This window comes from Chanodichthys erythropterus, chromosome 2 (assembly GCF_024489055.1).
Source record: "Chanodichthys erythropterus isolate Z2021 chromosome 2, ASM2448905v1, whole genome shotgun sequence".
NCBI lineage: Eukaryota > Metazoa > Chordata > Actinopteri > Cypriniformes > Xenocyprididae > Chanodichthys > Chanodichthys erythropterus.
The window spans coordinates 33,800,187-33,825,257 of record NC_090222.1 but is presented as its reverse complement, the minus strand read 5'-3'; the positions used below and the strand labels follow the sequence as shown (position 1 = coordinate 33,825,257).

The 25,071-nt window shown below is 34.8% G+C and overlaps 1 protein-coding gene across 2 annotated transcripts in view; it reads left to right on the top strand.

Moving 5' to 3' along the window:
• Positions 1-25,071, top strand: part of rims2a (regulating synaptic membrane exocytosis 2a) — a 236,105-nt gene that overhangs the window by 30,191 nt on the left and 180,843 nt on the right. The window contains exons 2-4 of one of the 2 annotated variants that reach the window (XM_067410743.1): positions 10,134-10,166; positions 12,049-12,153; positions 18,721-18,931. In XM_067410743.1, coding sequence (XP_067266844.1) covers positions 10,134-10,166; positions 12,049-12,153; positions 18,721-18,931 — 349 coding nt within the window. Of the gene's footprint in view, positions 1-10,133; positions 10,167-12,048; positions 12,154-18,720; positions 18,932-21,073; positions 21,086-25,071 lie in introns of both variants that reach the window. The other variant, XM_067410751.1, reaches the window with a different exon arrangement.

Below are 25,071 nucleotides of genomic sequence, written 5' to 3'. Positions count from 1 at the left end.
GCAAGTTATAAAGTCAGAATTGCGAGTCATAAAGTCAGAATTGTGTGATATAAAGTCAGAATTGTGAGTTATAAAGTCAGAATTGCGTTATATAAAGTCAGAATTGCGTTATATAAAGTCAGAATTGTGTGATATAAAGTCAGAATTGTGAGTTATAAAGTCAGAATTGCGTTATATAAAGTCAGAATTGCGTTATATAGTCAGAATTGTGTGATATAAAGTCAGAATTGTGTGTCATAAAGTCAGAATTGTGAGATATAAAGTCAGAATTGTGAGATATAAAGTCAGAATTGTGAGTCATAAAGTCAGAATTGCAAGTTATAAAGTCAGAATTGTGTGATATAAAGTCAGAATTGTGTGATATAAAGTCAGAATTGTGAGTTATAAAGTCAGAATTGCGTTATATAAAGTCAGAATTGCGTTATATAAAGTCAGAATTGTGTGATATAAAGTCAGAATTGTGAGATATAAAGTCAGAATTGTGAGATATAAAGTCAGAATTGTGAGTCATAAAGTCAGAATTGCAAGTTATAAAGTCAGAATTGTGTGATATAAAGTCAGAATTGCGAGATATAAACTCCCAATTGCATGTTATAATGTCCAATTGTGAGGGGAAAAAAATACTGATGGTTTTTCTCAGAATTGTGAGTTTTTATCTCACAACTCTGGCTTTATAGCTCTCAATTGCATGTTATAAAGTCAGAATTGCAAAATATAAACTCAAAATTCTAAGAAAAAAGTCATAATTGTGAGTTTATAATCTAACATATATGAATTTTTAGACACAATTGTGAGTTTATATCATGCAATTCTGACTTTATAACTTGCAATTGTGAGTTTATATTCTGAGAAATTCTGAGAAAAAGCCAGAATTGTGAGATATAAAGTCAGAATTGCATAATTAAAACTCACAATTGCAAGAAAAAAGTCAGAATTGTTACTTTATATCTCGCAATTCTGACTTTATAACACAATTATGAGTTTAAATCTCGCAATTCTGAGAAAATTTTTTGTTTAGTGGCAGAAACAAGCTTCCATAAAACAGTAATGAGATATAAAATGACTTGAGAAAATAAGACTTAAGACAATAAGTCATTTTCTTTATTTTGGAATGTTTAGATTTTTGTCTGAAAAACCACACAAAAATATTGAGGAAATACTTTTTTTTTTTTTTTTTTTGCATTGTACCAACTCTGACGACTTCTGCCTCTTGAGAACCCTGAAAATGTCCATTTAGCCCTATAGCAACATGTCAAAACCAAACTCTTTTGAAATCATTTGAGACAAGCTCTAGTTGTGTGGCACATGGAGTTGCTTCCCATTTAAAACTTTCAAAATTGTGAGGTTCAGTTTCTGTTAGGATGCTACTGTATGTAGGCAGTATGCAGCAAGACAGCACACTGTTTTGGAACAGAGCCTGTGTTCACATTCACACACATACTCTGCCTCTTAAGGTAACTTGTGTACTGTGGTTTAATCAAGTGTGTGTGTTTATTCAGTGGCACTCTGTGGTCTCTCAGATGGTACAGTGCAGGTCATGTTGACCTGGCTCTTTCTGGCATGAGATTACACCATTTCCGCTAAGCTCTTGCAGTGATTCTGCCACCTGTTGTACACATGCACACACACACACACACAGATTTCCACATTCATAAAAATGAAGTCTCATACTGTCCCTCCACCTGTCTCACACTCATTCACACAGTTATGCAATCTTCAAAGAAACTTTAGTTTTAAAGAAACATTCCAGGTTATTTACAAGTTTGGGGTCTGTAATAAGTTTTGAAAGTATTCTCATTCTCACCAAGAAGACTGCAGTTAATTGATAAAAAAAATACAGTAACAAATGTAATATGGTGAAATATTATAACAATTTAACATAACTGTTTTCTATTACTGTTTTAATTTATTCCTCTGATGGTAAAGCTGAATTTTCAGCATCATTACTCCAGTCTTTAATGCAACATGATCCTTCAGAAATCATAATATGCTGATTTGATGCTCAAGAAACATTTATTTTTATCAATGTGAAAAGTTATGCTGCTTAATATTTGTGTGTGTGTGTGTGTGTGTGTGTGTGTGTGTGAGGAAACTGTAATACATCTTTTAAAGATTTTTTTTTTGACAAATAGAAAGTTCAAAAGAACAGCGTTTTTTTTTTTTTTTTTTAAATATATGTGTCCTTGCTGAATAAAAGTAACTTTTGATCGGTAGTGTACATTTCATACACTATATTGCCGAAAGTATTGGGACACCCCTCCAAATCCGAATTGAATTCAGGTGTTCCAATCACCTCCATGGCCACAGGTGTATAAAATCAAACACCTAGGCATGCAGAGCTGCTTCTACAAACATTTGTGAAAGAATGGGTCAATCTCAGGAGCTCAGTGAATTCAAGCATGGTACTGTGATAGGTTGTCACCTGTGCAATAAGTCCATTTGTGAAATTTCCTCACTACTAAATATTCCACCGTCAACTGTTAGTGGTATCATAAAGTGGAAGCAATTGAGAACAACAGCAACTCGTAAAATCACACAGCGGGGTCAGCGCATGCTGACCAGAAGTCGCCAACATTCTGCAGTCAATAGCTACAGACCTCCAAACTTCGTGTGGCCTTCAGATGAGCTCAAGAACAGTGTGTAGAGAGCTTCATGGAATGGGTTTCCATGGCCGAGCAGCTGCATCCAAACCTTACATTATCAAGCGCAATGCAAAGTGTCGGATGCAGTGGAGTAAAGCACACCGACACTGGACTCTAGAGCAGTGGAGACGTGTTCTCTGGAGTGACCAATCATGCTTCTCTGTCTGGCAATCCGATGGACAAGTCTGGGTTTGGTGGTTGTCAGGAGAACGGTACTTGCCTGACTGCATTGTGCCAAGTGTAAAGTTTGGTGGAGGGGGATTATGGTGTGGGGTTGTTTTTGAGGGATTGGGCTTGACCCCTTAGTTCCAGTGAAAGGAACTCTTAATGCTTCAGCATACCAAGACATTTTGGACAATTTCATGCTCCCAACTTTGTGGGAACAGTTTGGGGATGGCCCCTTCCTGTTCCAACATGACTGCGCACCAGTGCACAAAGCAAGCTCCATAAAGACATGGATGAGAGAGTTTGGTGTGGAGGAACTTGATTGACCTCAACCCGATAGAACACCTTTGGGATGAATTAGAGCGGAGACTGTGAGCCAGGCCTTCTCGCCAACATCAGTGCCTGACCTCACAAATGCGCTTCTAAAATAATGGTCAAACATTCCCATAAACACACTCCTAAACCTTTTGGAAAGCTTTCCCAAAAGAGCTGAAGCTGTTATAGCTGCAAAGGTTGGGCCAACTCCATATTAAACCCTAAGAAGAATGGGATGTCATTAAAGTTCATGTGCACGCAAAGGCAGGCGTCCCAAAACGTTTGGCAATATAGTGTATCTATGTACCAAGTGTGAAAAAATTACTTTTTGCCCCCTATGTCAAGCATACATACTGGCCATGAAACTGTATTTACATTCTTTTTTAAAAAAAGAATTAAAAACAGTATTTTCACCATTAATTGTTAAACTGTGCATGTCGTTCGTGGCGTTATGAATGAGATGCTAAAATTCATGTGTCCTTGTAATCATTATTTGAAATAATTCTCCCTTCTACCCCTTTGATGCGAAATCTCTTCCCTCCTCCGATGATGTGTTTACTGGCGCTAGGGCGGGACAACCTGTCAATCACATGAGATCCACCAATAGCAAACCACAATCAATTCCCAGGGGACAAAATCAAGTCACGCCCTACATTTTTTTTCTTGTTTGTTGTTTGAGAAGCCGCTTCACTCGTATACACGTCACAATAGGGAAGAAAAGACTCACAACTTCCACTTCGCAACAACTTTAATTATAATTGGTTCATTTTGCTAATGAATATGCTCTTTGCATATGGAAACTTTCCATACTCTACAAATACTGTAAAAAGTATGCTGCATTACAAAGCATGTTTTCCCATGGTTTTTACAAACTGACAGAGAGAGAGAGAGAGAGAGAGAGAGAGAGAGAAAACATTATACAATATGCCAGGATTTTTCCTTTAACCTCAGGCTGAAGGCTGTGTATGCTGCTGTGTTTTGGTTGTGAAGGCAGAGAGGACTGCCAGCCCCACTGACCAGCACAGACTGGCACACTGGCAGCTGTAATTGTGGAGTAATTATGCCCCATACAGAGATTCAGCTCTGTGTTATGTAACAGGACTTTCCTCTTCTGTGCATCGCTGACAGCAGGAGGCCAGTGTGTCCACACGTACACACGCTTCATAAAGAACAACGCTTTAGTGCTAGCTGAAAAAGAGGTCAAATGCATTTCTTTACTTTATATTTTCTTTGTAGTCCACCTATGTTTTTTTTTTCTTTTTCACATGACTATTTTCCACCTATTGTCTGACTTTTGTGCCTTTTAATATTTTTATATAAAAGACTTAAGTTGTTATTGGCCTCTTTCCATATGAATTTCAGGGGCTGCGGGTCAGTGTATATTTTAGTGTTATTTATATACTGTTATAGCTCGTATTAATATTTTGAATTAGCTTTCATTTTTATATTTTCAGTAATTTTTAGTAATTTTGTTGTGTGCTTTTGCAATTTTTTTATTATTAGTATTTATTAAATAATTCTATTTTTAAATTACATTTTAACATTTTAAATATTACTATTTAGGTTTACTTTATTTTTAGTTTTTGTTTTTTTTTTACCGGGAATTTTACTTCAACCAAGGCAGCATTTCTAATTACCATTTTGTTGTTTTTTTTTTTTTTTTTTATCTTAATTTTATTTTAGTTCAACTTTAATTAAATTAACAAAAATGTTAGAATATGAATTCTAACATTAGAGTATGAATAGTTTTATTGGGTTTGATTTCTCTTGATATGACCCCATTAACCACAGCTTGGTTGTTAATCATGTCATGTTTTTGCTTTCATGTGCAGCATATTTTGGTATAATGCCCACAACGTTTGTGTATGAATGTATAATCAAGTGTTTCTACTGCGTAAAGGTTAACACGACAAGCTCACACAATGCCACACTCTCCTAATAACATGGCAACTATCAGTATCGCTGAGCATGTTAATTACTAAATGACCTTACATCATTTCCAAAGAGTCCTGTTTTCCATCTTGTATTGTTTATAATGCTTTGAGAACGAGGAAGTGAGACAAACATTTCTATTAAACGGTGATGTTAGTCATTTTCTGCTAGAAATAGCTGAGGGTTTAGCTGGTTAGCATGAAACTTTTATTAGCCCCTGCTGGTAGATGCCCTAACTATACTATCTGCTGGCAAAAGCATCATTCTTTATTGGTGTCCATTTAAATGTAGCCATGTTTTATGACTAAAAAAATTCATGCATAATTAATATAGTGCTATGCATACAGAAAATTTGCACACTGCTCACCGCATGCGTGCTATTTTGAACATGGCCACTGTTTACATGGAGCAAACTCCACTTAGATAGTATATTTGATTTAGACGTCATGTTCAGACTGCAGGCAAATCAGATTTTTTTTCAGATCAAATCATTTCATGCAGACTGTCCGCACTATTAATTGTAGTGATAATAAAATTTGTGTGTCCAGAAATAACCAACCTGTCTGCATGGGTTGCTTTGGTAAGGACATAGGCGTACCCACGTATGTGACAAGGCTTTCAAAACAGATGCAGGAAAAATAGAGGTGCATCACCTCGCTCTCCAAATAAGTACCCTGTTGAGTTGCAGTACAGAACTCCTCCATTGCACAGGAAAATGGCTAAATCTTTGGACATACCACTTGAATACCATATGAATACTTCTGGCTAGAGATGCACCGATGTATCGGCCAACAATCTGTATCGGACGATAAAAGCTATTATTATCACTATCACCATTGACTGATTGTTTAAAAACAGCCGATGAAAACAGCCTCAGTTTTTTTAAATTCTGTCCATTTTATCACGAAATTCAAACAATAAATGGTGTTTTGATATTCTTAAATGTGATGTCACGTTACAGATCGCTGTAGTGCCTCAGATCAAGCGGCAGTGCGGAGTCTTTTCTTACACATTAATACAAGGTATATCTCCAAAAACATGCATGAACATCAAAAGGTATGTTGAGAGATATGTAATCACTTAATCTGTTTCAACCACTGAAAGACGTCAATAAAACAGTTTGAAAACAATATGTCACATAATGCCACATTTACCTCAGGAATGTTTTCCAGTGTTCACAGTTCCTTAGTTAGCTATTAAAAAAACAAAAAAACAAAAAAAAAAACACTAGAGAGGAGCTTATTTACTGTTAATTTTATGTTTGAATAAATTTGCCATGAAAACGTGCTTATGAAACTGAGTTTTATACAAACACTTCAGTTTTTATTTGAGTGTAATCATTATATCTGAAAATAAAAATAGCAGCTGAATATAATACCTCTGTTGTTACTTGTAACATCTAGTGTATTAAATGAGAGGGTTCCCTGTATAGTTTGCAGCATTATTTGCGAGAGATTTTTTTCCTTAAGAAGTATTGGGCTGATATCATTCTGAAAAATCAGCTATCGGTATCGGCAGAAAAAATTTAGTATCGGTGCATCTCTAGTTCTGGCATTTCCGTCACCAGTTTTGACGTTATCGTTGTGTCCCATTAAGAGTGACGCAAAAACGATTTGAGCATTCAGAGTGTCCAGACTGAGACGCATCTGTAAACATCTGTAAACTTTCACTGTTTTGTAAAGGTTATGATAAGATAAAACTTTCTTTAAATAACATTTATAGAATGTTCTTATAACATCATTAATATTTGATATGTGCTCTCATAATGTTGAGAGAAACATTCTTAGAAAAACATTCTTGGAAAGTCTTTATGTTGCTGTTTTTACTTGAACATTCTGTTAACGTTGAGGAAAAACATTCTGAGAACGTTTTCGGAATATCATGATGTTGTTTGTACTTGATGTTAACGTTAACCATCTTGGAATATTACTGTAGATGTTTGTAGAGGCATTACCCATTTTGTTTCTACAAATCGATTCAAACGTAAGGCCACAGATGGATGTTAAATTGAAAATAAGCTGGAATACTCCTTTAAGAGGACTGTGCTGAGACTCTGATGGTGAGATGTGGGGTGTATTATTTAAAGTGATGAGTCAGCTCTCATTCTATAGCTGTCACATCAATGAGGCCTCTGTCTCCACCTCCACTCAAGAGCGCAGAGATACAGAGAGAACAGAGAGGGATGAGGAGGAGCGAGGACAGTCATTTGAGGTTAAATTAACAGTCTGAGAACAGCTCAGAAAGAGGGCTAATTTGGTTAGAACATCACATGGAATACTTGCGAGTCACGGCTTAACTAGTGCAGTTTTTCTGTAAATTAACCTGACACTTGCTTCATTTGCCCAATGCTAATTTGTGACTGAAACCAAAGGCAGCTGCATTGCCATATATATATATATATATATATATATATAATTCAAGTTTGAGACTGCTACACTTTTTCCTGTAATATAGTTGCAGTTGTTGGCATTCATTCCTTAATATAAGAAAATATTTGACCATTAGAGGGCAGTGCCACGCTGTTTTACCATTTTGCACAAAACGTTTCAGGAGAAAATGTAATATTTAACTTCACATTCAGATGGGTTTTTTTCCACTTAAATTCGCACCGTATGCACAAATGATCTCCGACAGGTGATAAAGAGGGTCCAGATTTACCTAAACATGATCTGAATCTGTACATCATGCATTCATAGCAGTTTAATCAGGACTTCTGATTTTTGGGGGTTCATTAACCATCTTTCCTTGTGGATTGTATATATGCTACCGAAGTTCTTACAGCGTAATACTGTGGCGGATTTATTTTATGTATGTTTTTATATTGTTTTAAGCTGAACACATTGAGTCTGATGGACTATGTGTTGTGGACAGTGTGTTTTCTTTGTGTGGTCGTCAGGGGCGATTCTAGGATTTTGATTTTAGGGGGGCTCAGCCCCCAATAAGGGTATGATTAAAAAAATATTATTTGACTATTAGGGTAGGGTGGTATGCTACTAACCTTACTGCAATCCACTATTCCATTGTATTCCCTGTATTTCATATATGGGAGTAGGAGTACTGACTGAGCCATATACAACACTGTAATAAAAAAATAATTATTGGATGTGACCACTAGAAAATAGGGAATGTTGATTTTTTTTTTTTTTTTTTTTACAATGAAGACCTCCTGATTCATTCACTGTACAAACACACGCACACATGTTTCCAGTACAAACACAACATTTTACTGTTTGCATTTCTATGCTCACATAAAAAAAATGTCGTATATCCATCTACAATGAAATATAAATTATTTTAGTTTTTTTAGCTTTTTAGCCTTTATAATCAACAATACGGTTGGATATTCATAAAGTCACCCCATGAAAATTGATGTCATTTTAAGTATTTTAACTAACCAGCTAATATTCATTAAGAATATAGACAAACCATGTATTAATGTAATTGTCTATTGGCAATATGATTAATCTGTTCTATATTTATTAAAAATAACAACATGGATTATCAATTTGCCACTTCTATAAATCAAGTACAAATCTAAATAGTATAAATCAAGAAAATCAAAAATCCCTTTACTCTATGCTTACTCTAATTTATGTATCATGACACTCCTCCTGATTCATTATTACTTAATACAAAACTATATTTAATAATACAAAACAAAATAACTCCACATTCTCTCTCTGGGCCATCTAGTGCTTTCAGACAATGATGTGTGTCATTTCTGTGCATGGCTGCATAATGTAATGTCAAAATACATTATAATATGTCTGTAATTGTAAAAAGTAAATTAAAATAAATCATGATCGTTTTCTGGATCTAAAGTATGTTTTCATGGGTGTTAATCACTTCATTTTTGTAGGAATAAAAAAACAACTATCACACAAGGGCTGAAGGTGAACGCAGCGAAACGTATTGGTATTGGATGAGAAACCGAGCCGTGTGCTCCCAATGCTCCAGTAACATTACATTATGTAAACTGCAATGCATTTATGACAAAGAACTGCACCAATGCAGATGTAATATCATATCATAGCATTAGCAATCTATCAATAAATGCACGCACACACCTTGTGCTCTCTGATGTTCGCTCTGCTCGGCGCCCCTGCAGATTGAAAAATGCGCTAAATCCAAGCAGACTCAGATAAGGGGAGGAGCCGAAACTTGACGCAGCTTGCCGCCGTTTCAAATGAGTTTTTTAAAGGGGACTGAAGCGATCAAAAATTTATTAATCAAATATTTTTTTAGGGGGGCTGGGCAGAAGTTTAGGGGGGCTGAAGCCCCCCTAAAAAGGGCCTAGTGACGCCCCTGGTGGTCGTCCTGTGCGACGTATGTGGAGGGCGGAAAGATAATGTCCCTGTGTTTGATTTCTGTTTACCTGTTATTTATTTTCTGTTTCTTTTTATTTAAAATATTTAAGTATTCCATGTCTTTGCATGTTTTCTTTTTGTGTATATGTTTAAAATGATCATGTTCATAAGATATATTTGCATATTTAGTTTGTTTCACATGTAATGGTGGGTGGTTGGTATGACCAAAGTCTTATTAAAGATAAATAATGAGTTATTTTATTTTACAGTGTGTGTGTATATATATATATATATATATATATATATATATATATATATATATATATATATATATATATATATATATATATATATATATATATATATATATATATATATATATATATATATATATATATATATATATATATTATAGATATAGAGATAGATAGATAGATATAATATCAAATCAAAAGATAATATTATATACGATTTTAGATATTATATTCACAACAAATCAAATTAGGTTGCCTGTGTTAAAAATAAATTGACTTACAATTGTAAACCTAAAATGATAAAACCGCTATGACAAAATTATAATTGGATGCGTCACTTTTAAAGCCATATGTAGTCATACCGCCCAGTACATCACATGTGTTGATCTTTGTTTGCCTGTGTTTCCATGTTTTTATGTTTTCATTTTTTTATTTTTTTTATTTTGTTGTTTATGTTGTCTTTAATTTCTGTTGTCATCCTGCACTTTTGTTGACTTATTTTTTTTTTTTATTTTTAGGGTCAAAGAAGATGAAAAGTCTCAGCCAGTCCAGTAAGTAACACTCAGCCAGGCCTAGACAGATTCTGTGGACTTTTCCCGCATTTTCCGCGTTGATTTTGGGGCAAAAGCTGCAGAATATTCTTATTGGTTACTAAAATCATAATCAGATTAGCCAAAGCATTTAGTAAACAAACAATAAAGGGTCAGAACTTTGTTGGTGGTTCAGATTCTGCAGTTTTTTCTCCAGGCACAGATTCTGTGTGGGCTTCTCTTAGCTAGAGACCTCAAGGCTTTGACATTCCCGCCTGCCTGGTTAGTGGCGTGTGCATTTGTTGTGGCTTCCTCTGTGATTGGCGGCTCTTTTTCCCTCCTCTCTCTAGTGATTGGCTGCCTGCAGTCTGTTATGGCTCTATTAGAAAAGCTTTTGGCAGCTTCATCCACATGTAGGCTGGATGCATCAGTCCTGCTTTATTTTGCTTGTTTGTCAACTCTGTGAGTTGCACAGGGACACTGTTTGATCTCTTTCTCTGTATCTGTGGATAATTGACCATATCCCGGGCTGATGGATGCAAAATTCATTTCACTCGCTCCAGCTTTTTTGCTTCCTTCTCTGGCTGAGTGTGTCTCCTCTTCTTTTTTCCCCTTCTCTCAGTACTCTATCTTTGTATTTCTCTTTTTCTTTTTTCTCTAGTCTTACATAGCCAGGTTTTCCACTTTCAGCAAAAGTCCACTTGTTGTTTGTGCATTCCATTTAGGGGTGGGTTTATATGATAGAGCTTTTTACCACAATAATATAACTCTGTGGGGAAAAATTGCACATAATTTTCTGTCCACGGCCAACTATATGAGAAATGCTGGAAAAGTCAAGTCACCTTTATGTAGCGCTTTACACAATACAGATTGTTTTAAAGCAGTTTAACAGGGATAAACAGGAAAATAATGATTCAATAGCTTCCTGCTTCCATCAAAAGTTACGAATGTAACATATGTTAAAAATTGGAATTTCACATAAAACATTTGCGAATAAAGCAGCGAATCGAAGAGAATAAAATCGTCACTTCCTGATAAACTGGTGTCAAATATCACTAAGAAAAATGGAAGTTGTTCCAATAGGAGAATCCACTTTATATAATAATTTTCATATAGCCTATAATAAATGACTTGTGCACTCATTGACATATACACGCGAGAGATCACTTCCGTCATCAGAGCGCGTTTTCAGATCTCACCAACTGGATGCTCAAGGCAGTTGGACATAGTGGTGTATTAGAGGTAAAAAATGATATAAATACTGTTCGGTTTCTCGCACAAACCGATCGTTTCGTGTCTTAGGACATCAATGTGTCGTCACGAGCCGCAGGGTTTAATTTGGATTTGTCTGTGCATGTAGAAAAAAGTGATGTCATCAGCCAGCTCCGTTCAGTTCTCATCCAGTGCAGTCAAAGCAATAATATTGCTGAAAAAATAGTGGTTTTTAATAGTGGTTTACATTTTTTTTTGCACTTTGTAGACTGCCTATTTGTCCAAAAGTAATAAATATTCATTATTTTATAGATATAACTCAAAAAAGAGCAGAATATAAAGTTTTGCCCATGCATATCTAGTTTTTGCTGCTAAGTGCCTAATAATAATAATAATAATAATAATAATGCCATTAAACTGGACCACTTTGACATATCCAGTGATTTCTACATTCTAAACATGATTATGAGATGGCCCGTGGGCCGTGGAGTCTAGTCTTTTGCTGTCTTTCTCTCTCTCTTTCTTTCTCTCTGTCCTAGTAGTTCTTGTAGCTGTACATGCTGTATCTTTTATGTGTGTTCCTCATGAATGTAGCTGCACTGCAGTTGTCGTCATGATATTGGCGTGTATGTCGACTGGAAGCAGACTTGTCGACCACATATTGAGTTGCGCTGTCTGCTTGTTCATACAGGTGGTTTCCCTTTAGCGGAATCACTGATCTGGTTAATAACGTTCTCCAGCCCCCAACAAAGTCCCAAAACCAACTGCAAACAGAGCCTCCAAAGGAGCCGGAGACGTAAGTAAGACTGAATGGATTAATCTTTGCCCTCAAATCCTCAAAAAGCTGTATTCCCCAGATAAACCTTGAATTATGTGCCATTTCTGTGGATATGACTCACCTTTCACTGACAGTGCTGGAATAAATGGTCAAAAAGGTTATCAAATGATATGTTGATCAATTAATCAATTAGCTAAGTATCTATAAAAATTAGCTGGTATCAATTTATTGAGCTAACAACTTAAGTATATATATACTTTGTTAATTCATGTGTATATTTAATAATAATAAGTGTAATTTATACAAATAGTGCAATGTAAAAACTGTTCTTATATGTAGAATTTCATATTAATAAATGCTGTAACAATATTATTTAATTGTTGCTCAGTTGCTCAGATGATAGAAAAAAATGACTGGCATGCAGGCCAGTGGGCATGAAAAATTTAGGGGCCGTTTACACGACACCATTTTCAACTAACAATGGAAAACTTTTTTTATGCGTTTTGTGCGCCTGAAATTCAAAGTGCACGTCTTTGAAAACGATAACTTTATCATCCCCATGTAAACAACAAAAATTTGAATTTGACGTGAAAAATGTCATGCGCATGAGTATTACACATAGTGTTTCTTTACAAAGGGACATCGCCATCTACTGGCCTGGCAGCGTAATGCAGCATTTTGAGATGTTTTTGTGGATGTGTTTGTTTGAAGGGGGATCATTTTGATAATGTTGTGGTCTGCACGCTAGGAAAAACTTTTCAGTTGTTAGTGCATTGACGTTTAAATGTACCCTTACTTATAATTAATTATGCAAAATTATTTTGATATATTTACAGTCCTTATTTCACTATTTGTTTTTTCTTAAATAATGGATGCACGTTTTGATCAGTATGGTCCATCAATTCAATTTGATTACGGCATCTGCATTAGAGACTTGCATTAAGCATGGGTTTTGTATTACACGAGAAGTCGACTACAAATTTGTAAGTAGCTTAAACAGGTAAAGTGTGGGTCTTCAGGTGGCCACGGTGTCACTCATAAAGGGAGCCCGTATCAGTGTGCTGGCTCGTGTTTCTTTGACTTCTCTATCTGCTGTGTGTTAGATGAGACGTGAAGAATGGCGTATGATTATATTATGGGTTATGCGTCTCCTGTCTGACTGGGTTGGAGGTGAGCTGTGCTGTGCTCTCCAGCTGTCTGTAATGCTACCTGAGCCAGCGCACCTGCCAGACCTCTGGAGCTCCTCCAGCCTTCCCATCATCCACCTGACTGCTGTCTGGAGCCCGGGTGTATATGCGAGGATAGATGCTGGTGTTAAATATACAATTTGTCATCATGTCAATCCAAACCCATATGATCTTTTTTTCTTTTTTTTTCCCTTGAGAGAAGACGGTCTTGTGCCACAGAGTAAAATAAAATATTGCATTTTGTTAAAGGATATGTGACGTGTATCTGAGAGCGGAGCATGGGGTCAGACAGTGAGTGGTACTGTATATCCACATGTTCTGAGGGTAAGAGGGCAGAGGTCAAGGGGTCGGTGAAAACAGACCTGCACATTGGTGTGACTTGATCCTAGAGGGGTAAAAGGTCACTGACTTAAACAGAAATGATGTCTGATGGAGTCCAGGGTGTCAGGATTGGCTGGTTAGCTTGAAAAAGTTAGTGTCTGTTTGTAAAAAGCCTGTTTTTCCATTGAACGCCAGTAAAAACCAGTTCTCTTTTAGATTATTTATATAATATTATGCTTTGTGTTAATATTTTAAATGAGCTTTTATTTTTATATTTTCAGTTTTCATTTTAGTTTTACTTAATTTTTTCAGTAATTTTGTTAAGTGCTTCTGCCTTTTTAAAAATATTACTCTTTAGGTATATTTTTTTATTTCAGTTTAATTTTTTTTTAATGGATTTACAGTTAATAATTGTAGTGCTTCAACTTTCAATGAGTTGCCAATGCAACATTTTTTATTTTATTTTATTTTATTTTATTTTATTTTATTTTATTTTATTTTATTTTATTTTATTTTATTTTATTTTATTTTATTTTATTTTATTTTATTTTATTTTATTTTATTTTATTTTATTTTTGCATGTAACAATGTTTTTAATAGTTTTAATTTTAGTTCACAATAATAGCCCTGGTCAAAACTAGCAGCTTATTCGGATGTGTGTAATATTTTTTAAATATTACTCTTTAGGTTTTATTTTTTTATTTCAGTAAAAAAAATAATTTTTATTTTATTATTTTTTTTTTTTACATTTATTTATAGTTAGTAATTTTAGGGCTTCAACTCAGTAAGTTGCCTATTATTTTTATTTTATTTATTTAATTTTATTTTATTTTTTGCATCACAGCTAACAATGTTTTTAATGGTTTTAGTTTTAGTTCACTGTACCTAGTCAAAACTAGCAGCTTATTCTGATGTGTTTCTCCAGTATTTTCCTAAATTACAGTAGTAGTACCAGTGACCAGTGAATATTTTGTAGGACTCTTAAAAGCGTGAAACTAAATATATCATTGTGATTAATAAGAATGCTAACTAAGTATTATAGACTATATGTGTAAATCAAGCATGGTTTGTCAATTTTTTAACAACCGGTTTATGCTGAAGTCAAAAGACAAAAGTTCAGTGAAATTTGTGGTCATTAAATTTACAAGAAACAAACTCCTTAGCATTAAGTATTCAAAGTCTCCTGTCAGAGCTAGTGATTAGCGTGAGAATGTGCTCAAGTTTGAGTTTGGTGGGAGGTGGCCAGGTGAATTCTGGGTAACACCCAGGCGTTCTGCCGTAGTAAAGAGATCAGCATGCTCAATAATTCAGCCTGCTAATGAATGTTGCAGGGGCAGATGTGGGACCAAACCTCCTCTAATAGGCAGCTTATGGCGTTAGCCCCCAGTGTTTGGTTTCCACGGCTACTGTTGATTGACAGGGGACATACAAAATGCATGTGCGTCATGCATGCGTTCAGCTAGCGTTTCAGGGTCTGTCTCAAGCCTTTGACCCCCTCTGCTCTCTTACGGAAATGAGAGGGTACATGATTAAACGTCACCCTTACATAAAAGTCCCATAAATACCCTTAAGGTGATCTGCTGGCTCAAGAACAAGTTGATATTTATCTGAATATATTGATAAATATCAATCAGGTATTGTAGTGGGAACTGTGGTGCAGCAAATAGCGCACATGTTACTGTAGCTCCAAACAAACAGCTAATAATTACTGATTGTCTCAGTATTGCAGTCTATATGAGGTGATGCACGTGAGCCTGATGTGTTATCTTTGTCAGTTGGATTGAAAGAGTTTAGCCACAAATAGTCTCAAGGCTGCACATGATGCTTTAATTGCTGATGAAGTGTGCCGAAGAACAAAAAGTTCTCGTCAGTGTTAAGTGTCCGTCAGACACCTCCAGCAGTCACTATAGAGACTTTAATCAGAGCTTAATGACAACCAACAAAACACAGTCATAATAAGCCATTATACTGATTCTACAAATATTTCATTGTGAATGTGGCTTTTCTTTCAGAACAATATATTTGTTTTCAGGATTTATAAAAAAAAAAAGAAAAAAAAATGATATTGTATATGGTTCAATGAAAATATTTTTTTTGTTCATGTATTGAATTATTTAGAAATACTCTTTATTATATTGTATGATTCTATGAAAAATAAAGATTTTTAAAATCTAGTTCAGAACATGTGACAAGCTCTTAGAAATGTATTCCTTGTTTTCATATTAGTTTTATACCAATTCAACTTTTTAAATGTATTATAATTTACCTCATTCAAAAGTATGGAGCCCCACGCATGACATGCAGGAAAAAATAGTAGGCTAAGTCATGCGCATGATTTAATAATTTGTTGCCTTGATTTATAAATTGTGTACATGATTTAAAAATTGAGGGAATGAATAAGTAAATCATGCACACGATTTAGCAAATCGAGGGAACAAAAAAGTAAATAGTGCGCACAATTTAGCAAATCGAGGGACCAAATAAGTAAGTCATCCGCACGATTTAGAAAATTGAGGGAACAAAATAGCAAGTCATGTGCACAATTTATCAAATAGAAGGAACGAAAGAGTAAATCATGTGCACGATTTAACAAATAGAAGGAACGAAAGAGTAAATCATGTGCACGATTTAACAAATTGAGGGAATGAAATAGTTAGACATCCGTGCGATTTAGCAAATGTAGAGAAAAAGTTGTCCGCATGTTTAAGCAAATCGAGGGTACAAAAGAGTAAATATTGCACACGATTTAGCAAATCGAGGGAATGAAATAGTAAATCGTCCGTGTGATTTAGCAAATCGAGGGAACGAAATAGTAAATCGTCCGCGTGATTTAGCAAATCGAGGGAACAAAATAGTAAATCGTCCGCGTGATTTAGCAAATCGAGGGAACGAGATAGTAAATCGTCCGCATGATTTAGCAAATCGAGGGAAAAAAATAGTAAATCTTCCGCGTGATTTAGCAAATCGAGGGAACGAGATAGTAAATCGTCCGCATGATTTAGCAAATCGAGGGAAAAAAATAGTAAATCGTCCGCATGATTTAGCAAATCGAGGGAGCGAAATAGTAAATCGTCCGCATGATTTAGCAAATCGAGGGAGCGAAATAGTAAATCGTCCGCATGATTTAGCAAATCGAGGGAACGAGATAGTAAATCGTCCGCATGATTTAGCAAATCGAGGGAGCGAAATAGTAAATCGTCCGCATGATTTAGCAAATCGAGGGAGCGAAATAGTAAATCGTCCGCATGATTTAGCAAATCGAGGGAGCGAAATAGTAAATCGTCCGCATGATTTAGCAAATCGAGGGAACGAGATAGTAAATCGTCCGCATGATTTAGCAAATCGAGGGAGCGAAATAGTAAATCGTCCGCATGATTTAGAAAATCGAGGGAACGAGATAGTAAATCGTCCGCATGATTTAGCAAATCGAGGGAGCGAAATAGTAAATCGTCCGCATGATTTAGCAAATCGAGGGAACGAAATAATAAGTCGTCCGCACGATTTAGCAAATCGAGGGAGCGAAATAGTAAATCGTCCGCATGATTTAGAAAATCGAGGGAACGAGATAGTAAATCGTCCGCATGATTTAGCAAATCGAGGGAGCGAAATAGTAAATCGTCCGCATGATTTAGAAAATCGAGGGAACGAGATAGTAAATCGTCCGCATGATTTAGCAAATCGAGGGAGCGAAATAGTAAATCGTCCGCATGATTTAGAAAATCGAGGGAACGAGATAGTAAATCGTCCGCATGATTTAGCAAATCGAGGGAGCGAAATAGTAAATCGTCCGCATGATTTAGAAAATCGAGGGAACGAGATAGTAAATCGTCCGCATGATTTAGCAAATCGAGGGAGCGAAATAGTAAATCGTCCGCATGATTTAGCAAATCGAGAGAATGAAATAGTAAGTTGTCCGCGCAATTTTGCAAATCGAGGGAACGAAATAGTAAGTCAACCATACGATTTAGCAAATCGAGGGAATGAAATAGTAAGTCGTCCACACGATTTAGCAAATCGAGAGTACAAAAGAGTAAATTGTGCACACGATTTAGCAAATCAAGGGAACGAAATAGCAAGTCATCCGCACGATTTAGAAAATAGAGGGAATGAAATAGTAAGTTATCTGTATGATTTAGTAAATCGAGGGAACGAAATAGTAAATCGTGCACACTATTCATTTATTTTTTTCTTGCATGTCATGTGCAGGGCTCCGTACAAATGTATGGGGTTAGTAATTTTTTTTTTTTGAAAGAAGCCTCTAATGCTCACCAAGGCTACATTTATCAAAATACAATAAAATATTTATGTTGTGAAATATTATTACAACCAAAAATAACTTCTAAAATTTCTATTTGAATATATTTTAAGATGTAATTTATTTCTATAATGGAAAGCTGACTTTTCAGTGTCATTACTCCAGTCTTTAGTGTCACATGTTCATTCTAATATCATCATAATGACATCATTCTAATATGCTGATTTGCTGATCAAGGAACATTTCTTTTTATTATCAATGTTGAAAACAACAGTGTTGCTTTATTTGAAATATAAAACTTTTGTAACATTAAAAATGTGTTTACTGTCACTTTTCATCCATTAAAATCCATCCTTGCTGAATAAAAATGTTAATTTCTATTTTAGGATAACTAAGATAAGTTGATATTTGAATGAAACATAAGTCTCATGAGCTATCAAAGTGCAACCTCTGAGCAATAAAATTGTCCTGTTGTTTGTAATCCATGACAATACCCCGATCTCGTTTCTTAAGTGATATCCCGTAATGTTTAAACTTATAGGCCCGGTTTCACAGACAGGGCTTAGCTTAAGCCAGGATTAGTCCTTAGTTCAATTAGGGCACTGAAGTACTTTTATAAATGTTCCCTAGAAAAAAAACATTACCAGTGTGTATTGAGACAAAACAATGGCTCTGACATATTATAAGATATGTCAGTGCGAGTTACTTTCAGTTAAAACAGCTCAAACATTCATTTTAGTCTTGGACTAGCCTTTTCTGTGAAACCGGGGGAAAATGTGTTTTCTAGATGTGTTCTGATTGGCTGTGTTCTGTTCCCCACAGGAAATTGCACCAGCAATTTGAAATGTATAAGGATCAGGTGAAGAAGATGGGGGATGAGACACAGACCACCCAGGAGCAGAAGAGTGACGCCCCCACCTGCGGAATCTGCCATAAAACCAAGTTTGCCGACGGCTGTGGCCACCTCTGTTCTTATTGCCAAACCAAGTTCTGTGCTCGCTGTGGAGGAAGAGTTTCACTACGCTCTAACAAGGTACAGCCGTATACACAAGCACAGAGTGTAATGACGTGTTCAGAATGGAATACTAGTTGCTCACCGCATACTGTGCACTTTGCACCATACACTGCCTTACAGATGGAAAGACATCTCAATTTTATAGACCGTTTGGGAGAAGACATCACAGTTCTGAATGTGTTCGTTTTTATAGGATTATCAAAATGGTGAGATATGACCCTTCTATAGACTTGAACTGCAGAACTGTCACTTTCTGTCACCAGGTTGGCTCCACCCACAAAACACATCATTGCCATTTACAAACACCAAAATGGTCTATTCAGAGGCTCAAACTGAGCAAAAATATGTCATTTGGTGCAGTTACTGATATTTACATGGCCAACAGTTAAGATTAAATTCTGATAGTAATGTAAATCAATGAGATCTTAATAACCGTATAACATACTATTTGGATAAAATGCATGTATTAATTGTCACTCTATATTGCCCAATAATATGCCTTAAGATTATATTTAAAGGTACAATTTGTGATATTTTTTTTCCGCTAGAGGTCGCTAGAAGCCTATTCAAAACAAAGGCGTAGTTTGATGACGCCAAGTTTTAGAGCAGAAACTTGGGACATGTGGTCTCCATCTCAACGGACGGTGCAAAAGAATAGGGATTGGAGTCTGGAAGAACTCATGTTCGTGGATGTGATTATTAACGTTACTGTAGTATGAAGCAGAGCAGGACCGAGTGTTGCGGGAGCTGAACAAGGAGCTGGAGCGATTGATCAACACACGCCTCACGAGCAGTGGGACTTTTATTATGACACAGTCGCCGGCGCCGCTTCCGCTTTTCCGGTCATGAGTTTACAGGAGCTGTCCTTGTCGACAGAACCAGCGGCAGATGGTAAACAGTAATTATGTTCCATAAATAAGTAACACAATCCACCATAAAACGTGCAAGAAGTAAATATGGAACTGCTTGAAGCAAGCTAGTGGTTTACTGGACGCTAGACACTACTTCCGCATTTGTCCACGGCACTGTTGTCATGTGGTTTCTACGTCAGTAAAGGCGGTAACAAAGGTAACTGACGTCATTGACAGGCGACTGCACTGCCCCCTGTCACTGTTTAGAATGGGAATCTTCTCATGATTTACAAGTAGTTAAAAAACATTAGAGATATTGTTAGTAATCAGCTGGACAAAATATATAACACTAGCCTAGTGGTTTTTGGATATTTTACTGCAAAAATTTTACATATTGTACCTTTAAATTCTTAGTTTTTGGATTAAAGACAATGATGATTGAGAGATGAACAAATAAATGTTTCATAAAAAAAAAAAGATGTATCATATTTAATACTTATATTTTAACATAATTTTTTTCAGTTGCTTCAGTTCATCTTGAAATATTACTAAAAATATAAAAGTTATTCTTACGGTTACTTGTTTTACAGCAAAAAGACATGTATATATGTTTAATGAGATCTTGTCATATTTTATTACCCTTTTTTTATATATAGTACATAAACTGTATTAATGAATGAAATGTTCAAGGTGTCTGAATAAATTTTGGTTTGACTGTATATATCCAATTTTGAGCAATCCAGTGTACATACTGTACTTAGTATGCATACTGCAAAAAATAGTGAGAGTAGCATATTCAATATTACAGGAGACATAAAGGGAATGTTTTTGAGAAAAGTGATGGTGTTTATAGATACTAAAAATAATGTTGTGTTGTTTAAATAATGGAACTTATTAATGCAAGGCCTTTTAATTCAGAAATCAGTCAACTCATTGTAACACATTTGATCTTTCCTCCTGTTGGAAGACTGTTATTTCCTACAGCTGGCTGCTGAGGGTGGAGCAGTTAACACAATGACCACTAGAGGGTGATACTCCCTCTGTTTTTACCACAACGTCCTGTTGGCCCGAGGCGATGGATGTATCAGTCCAGAAACTGCTTATCTAACCTTTTGATGTCTCTCTCCCAGTGCAGTCTTGGTGCTTTTAAATGACTTTGCTCAGAGTAATAAGCGGCGATGTGATTCGCTGCAGTAGTACATGAACATCTCTTTATGTGTGTCTGAATGTCACTCACAGTTGTTCTCCCCTCTTCTTTTTTCCCTTGTCTTTCTCTCTTGCTTTTCCTCCCTCTGTGGAATTGCAACAGGAGGATAAAGTGGTCAGCATCCCTTTTTCTTGTCTATGTTTTGATAATTAGCTTAGATGATTGCACACCTCCCTTAAAGGTGCTGTAAGCGATTATTATTATTATATACATATATTTTTTTGAAGTAGCACACATAAAACGAGCCTCGCAAAGGTAGTAAGGACATTTAAGGCTTTTTATTTTGCCAGCCAGAAACAATCTCTGCTCTACATGTCTTTTTAGGGTGGGTTTTTGGAGAGAGTGTGTGTTGTTGAAGTTACACTGTAAAAACAATTAAAATACACAGCGATGATGTCGCAATTTTTTCAATATTTTTTTTTTACAACCATTTTAACTTTTTTAATACAATATAATTTTGTTATAAAAGTATATGAACTATATATATATATATATATATATATATATATATATATATATATATATATATATATGTGTGTGTGTGTGTGATTTTTTAAAATCATATTATAAGGTAATTCATATAATTTTTGTTTATTAAAAATCAATAAAAGTATTTTTTCAAATTGTTATATTTTACAATACATTTATGTATTTTTTTTAAATTATGTCATTATATTAATTACTATATCTACAATAATATATATATATATATATATATATATATATATATATATATATATATATATATATATATATATATAATATTGTCGTTTGAAGTTAAGAATTATAACTTTTTTATAAAAGAACTTTAAAATCGCTTACAGAACCTGTACTAAATGAGAAATGGTCGTGATTAACATGATCATCTGGTCGATGACATTGCATCACCCCTCATTTTAACATCAGCACTTTTTCATATTAATTTTACAAGGGAAAAACACATCATCAGCTTTGTAAGAAACAGCTTTGTGAATTCTTTTATTCTTGTTGTGGTTATGATTCAATAGCGACAGACCATACAATAGTAACAGAAAGGAACATTGTATTATATTGTTCCCATATTTCCTTGATGTAGAAATTTGATAAGACAAATGCTTCAGAGATGCTTCAGTTGTTTCTCATGAGAAAAAGTCCTCAATAATCTCACATACTGTATATCTCTTTTATAGTTTCAGGATTTCAGTTCTTATTAAGGACAAAGTTGATACTTAAATGAGAACTCCTTGAGCAATTAAACAACAGCCTCTTTATTGTGTGTGTTGTTTTGGCTCATGAGTACAGTGTAGTAAAAGTGTTGCGTCCGGGTCCAGGCTGGCCGGCAGCGCAGCTCTTTGTGTAGAAGGACAATAGAGATGGTCTTGTGTTCCCTTGAGCACAGATGGTGATGCAGAAAGTTCACCTGGAGTGTTACCTGTCATACACCGGCCCTGCTTCAGTTATGGTGATCCCCATGGACCTCACTCACTCAAACCTGTGGGTCTAACTAGTCTTGATAAAGCCCAGTAATATGGAAGTATATGGGTGAATCTCATGGAAACATGCCCAAGTCACTCAAAAACTTGGAAAAAATATAAAATTATATTTTGCATAAAGAAAATTAAGGCTCATCACCATAATGTCTCCAGATGTATAAATATAAAATTAAAAAATGATTAAATACAATTAATTAATAAAATTAATATTCCAAAATGAAAGCTATTCATTACCATGTGTCCATATTTAAAAAAAAAAAATAAAAAAAAATATATATATAATGTTTTCTATATAAAAATATAAAAAATTCCCTTAAGAAAATGATGGCTATTCATTACCTTAAAGTTCATTTTTTAAATATAAAATTACATTTTCCTAAGGCTATCCATTTCCATAATGTGTCCAGATTATAAATATGAAATATAAAAATATAAAATTAAATTTTCCATAAACAAAACGAAAGCTATTCATTACCATAATGTGTCCAGATATATAAATACAAAATAAAAAATAAATAAAATAAACTTTTTCCATAAATAAAATGGATGCTATTCATTACTACAATGTGTCCAGATGAATAAATATAAAATTTGCAATTTTTAAAAAATAAAATTATTTGGCTATTCATTACCATAATGTGTCCAGATGTATAAATATAAAATTAAAAGATTATCAAATAAAATGTTCCATAAATAAAATGAAAGCTATATTCATTACCACGTGTCAAGATTTAAAATAAATAAATAAATAAATAAATAAATAAAATTATTTTTTTCCATAAAGTGAACAAAGGTTATTCATTACCATAATGTGTCCAGATGTATAAATGTAAATTTTAAAAAAATTATCAAATAAAATTTTCCATAAATAAAATGAAAGCTATTCATTACCACAACGTGTCTAGATTTTATACAAAATATAATTGTTTTCTATAAAGTAAATAAAGACTATTCATTACCATAATGTGTCCAGATGTATAAATATAAAATTAAAAAATATATCAAATTAAATATTCATTAAAGAAAGCTATTAATTACCATAATGAATAGTTAAAACAGTAATTGCTGACTTAGTGTCTCTGCAAATCTGAGTACAGTTTGAGACAATATTGTGATCTTTTCTGAGACTCTGTAGGAGATACGTGATGTTATTGGGATGTTTTTTCTCAGTTTAAAAATCTGAGAAGCAGAAGATAAACGTCTCAGTTTGTTAATTTCATGACAATAAATGGGAGAAAAAAAAAAGATATTAAGGAGATTTCCTGTCCTCCAGTGCCCGAATTGAGTGACGTGTCCCATTGTTCAGTCTCTTCTCCTTTACTGGTAGTTTTCTGCAGTGGTAGAGTGTGTTGTTTTCATATTTCTTTCATTTACCTCTGTTGTCTGAGTATTAGATGTTTGTCTGATATTTGGGCTCTGGGTTCTCTGCTCCATAGTTCTGTTTCCTTTCGTTTTCCGGTACTGGAGATCTGTTGTACTGTATCTCAGCATTTGCTGTGCCGAGCTTTTATCTGGTTGCCCAGCAGAGGATTGAATTGCTGGACAGTTCTTAGTGACTGGATTCTGTTTCTGCCCTCTGTGGTTTACACCATTAACTGTGACACACCAAGTCTACGTAGGAACTAGTGGTGACAAAATCTGACTGTGTTGTCCCCTCGCGCCGGCTGCATCTCAGCCAAAAAGCTGTTTGAACACACCACAAAGACTACAGGCGACTAGCATGTGCATTATGTGCCTGCGTAAGGCATAGAATGCACAAAAGTATTATTTTGTTGATGTTTCACTTGCTGATTGGACAGTTTTGGACTTTATATTTAAAGCATTTAGTAAAATAAAACCATTAATTTCTTTGAATGTTTTCATTAACTGAAATAAAGCTGAAATATTATTCTGTGTAATAATAATATTAGTGCTGTGAAATTGATTCATTGCGATTAAGCAAATCTAATATAATTTGTGTTTACATAATGTGTATTATATATATATATATTCAACTTAAATGAAAATGATAAATGTCGCCTGTGGCAACTTACTGAAATAAAATACAACTTTTATTTGAAGTACTGAAATGACTAAAACTGAAATAATAAATTAAATCTAAATAGAAATATTTTTAAAAATTACAAAAGTACATATAAAAAATCTAAAAATAAAAGCTTACATTATTTGTCAAATTTATTATTAATTTCTTTAGATGTTTGTTTAGTGACATTGAGGGTAGATATCTTGGCTATCATTTTCCCTTATCATCATGAACATTTTAGATGGATATTTATTGAGTCAGTCGTAGTGAATCCGCAGACATTGCCTCATGATTGTCGCCAGAGCTGGACTCAGCTGCGCTATCATATTCCAGTGTGTGATGTCCAACAGCTCCCCTCGCCGCACGAGACACCGGGAGCTGTAAATATTGATGCCGTCTCGGACAACAGGATCTCTTTCACCACAACTGTCAGCGTTTGGGGAAGAGAAGAAATTGCTGATGGAAAAAGAGCTGATTTCACCACTGATGCTTTTCACTGACACTGAAGCTAGTGGGTAGAATTGGAGCTAACTGCCGTGTGGAATTTGGATCTACGTTTAAATTCTTTAAAGATTTTTGCAAGATTTAAAGGAATTGATAAACCA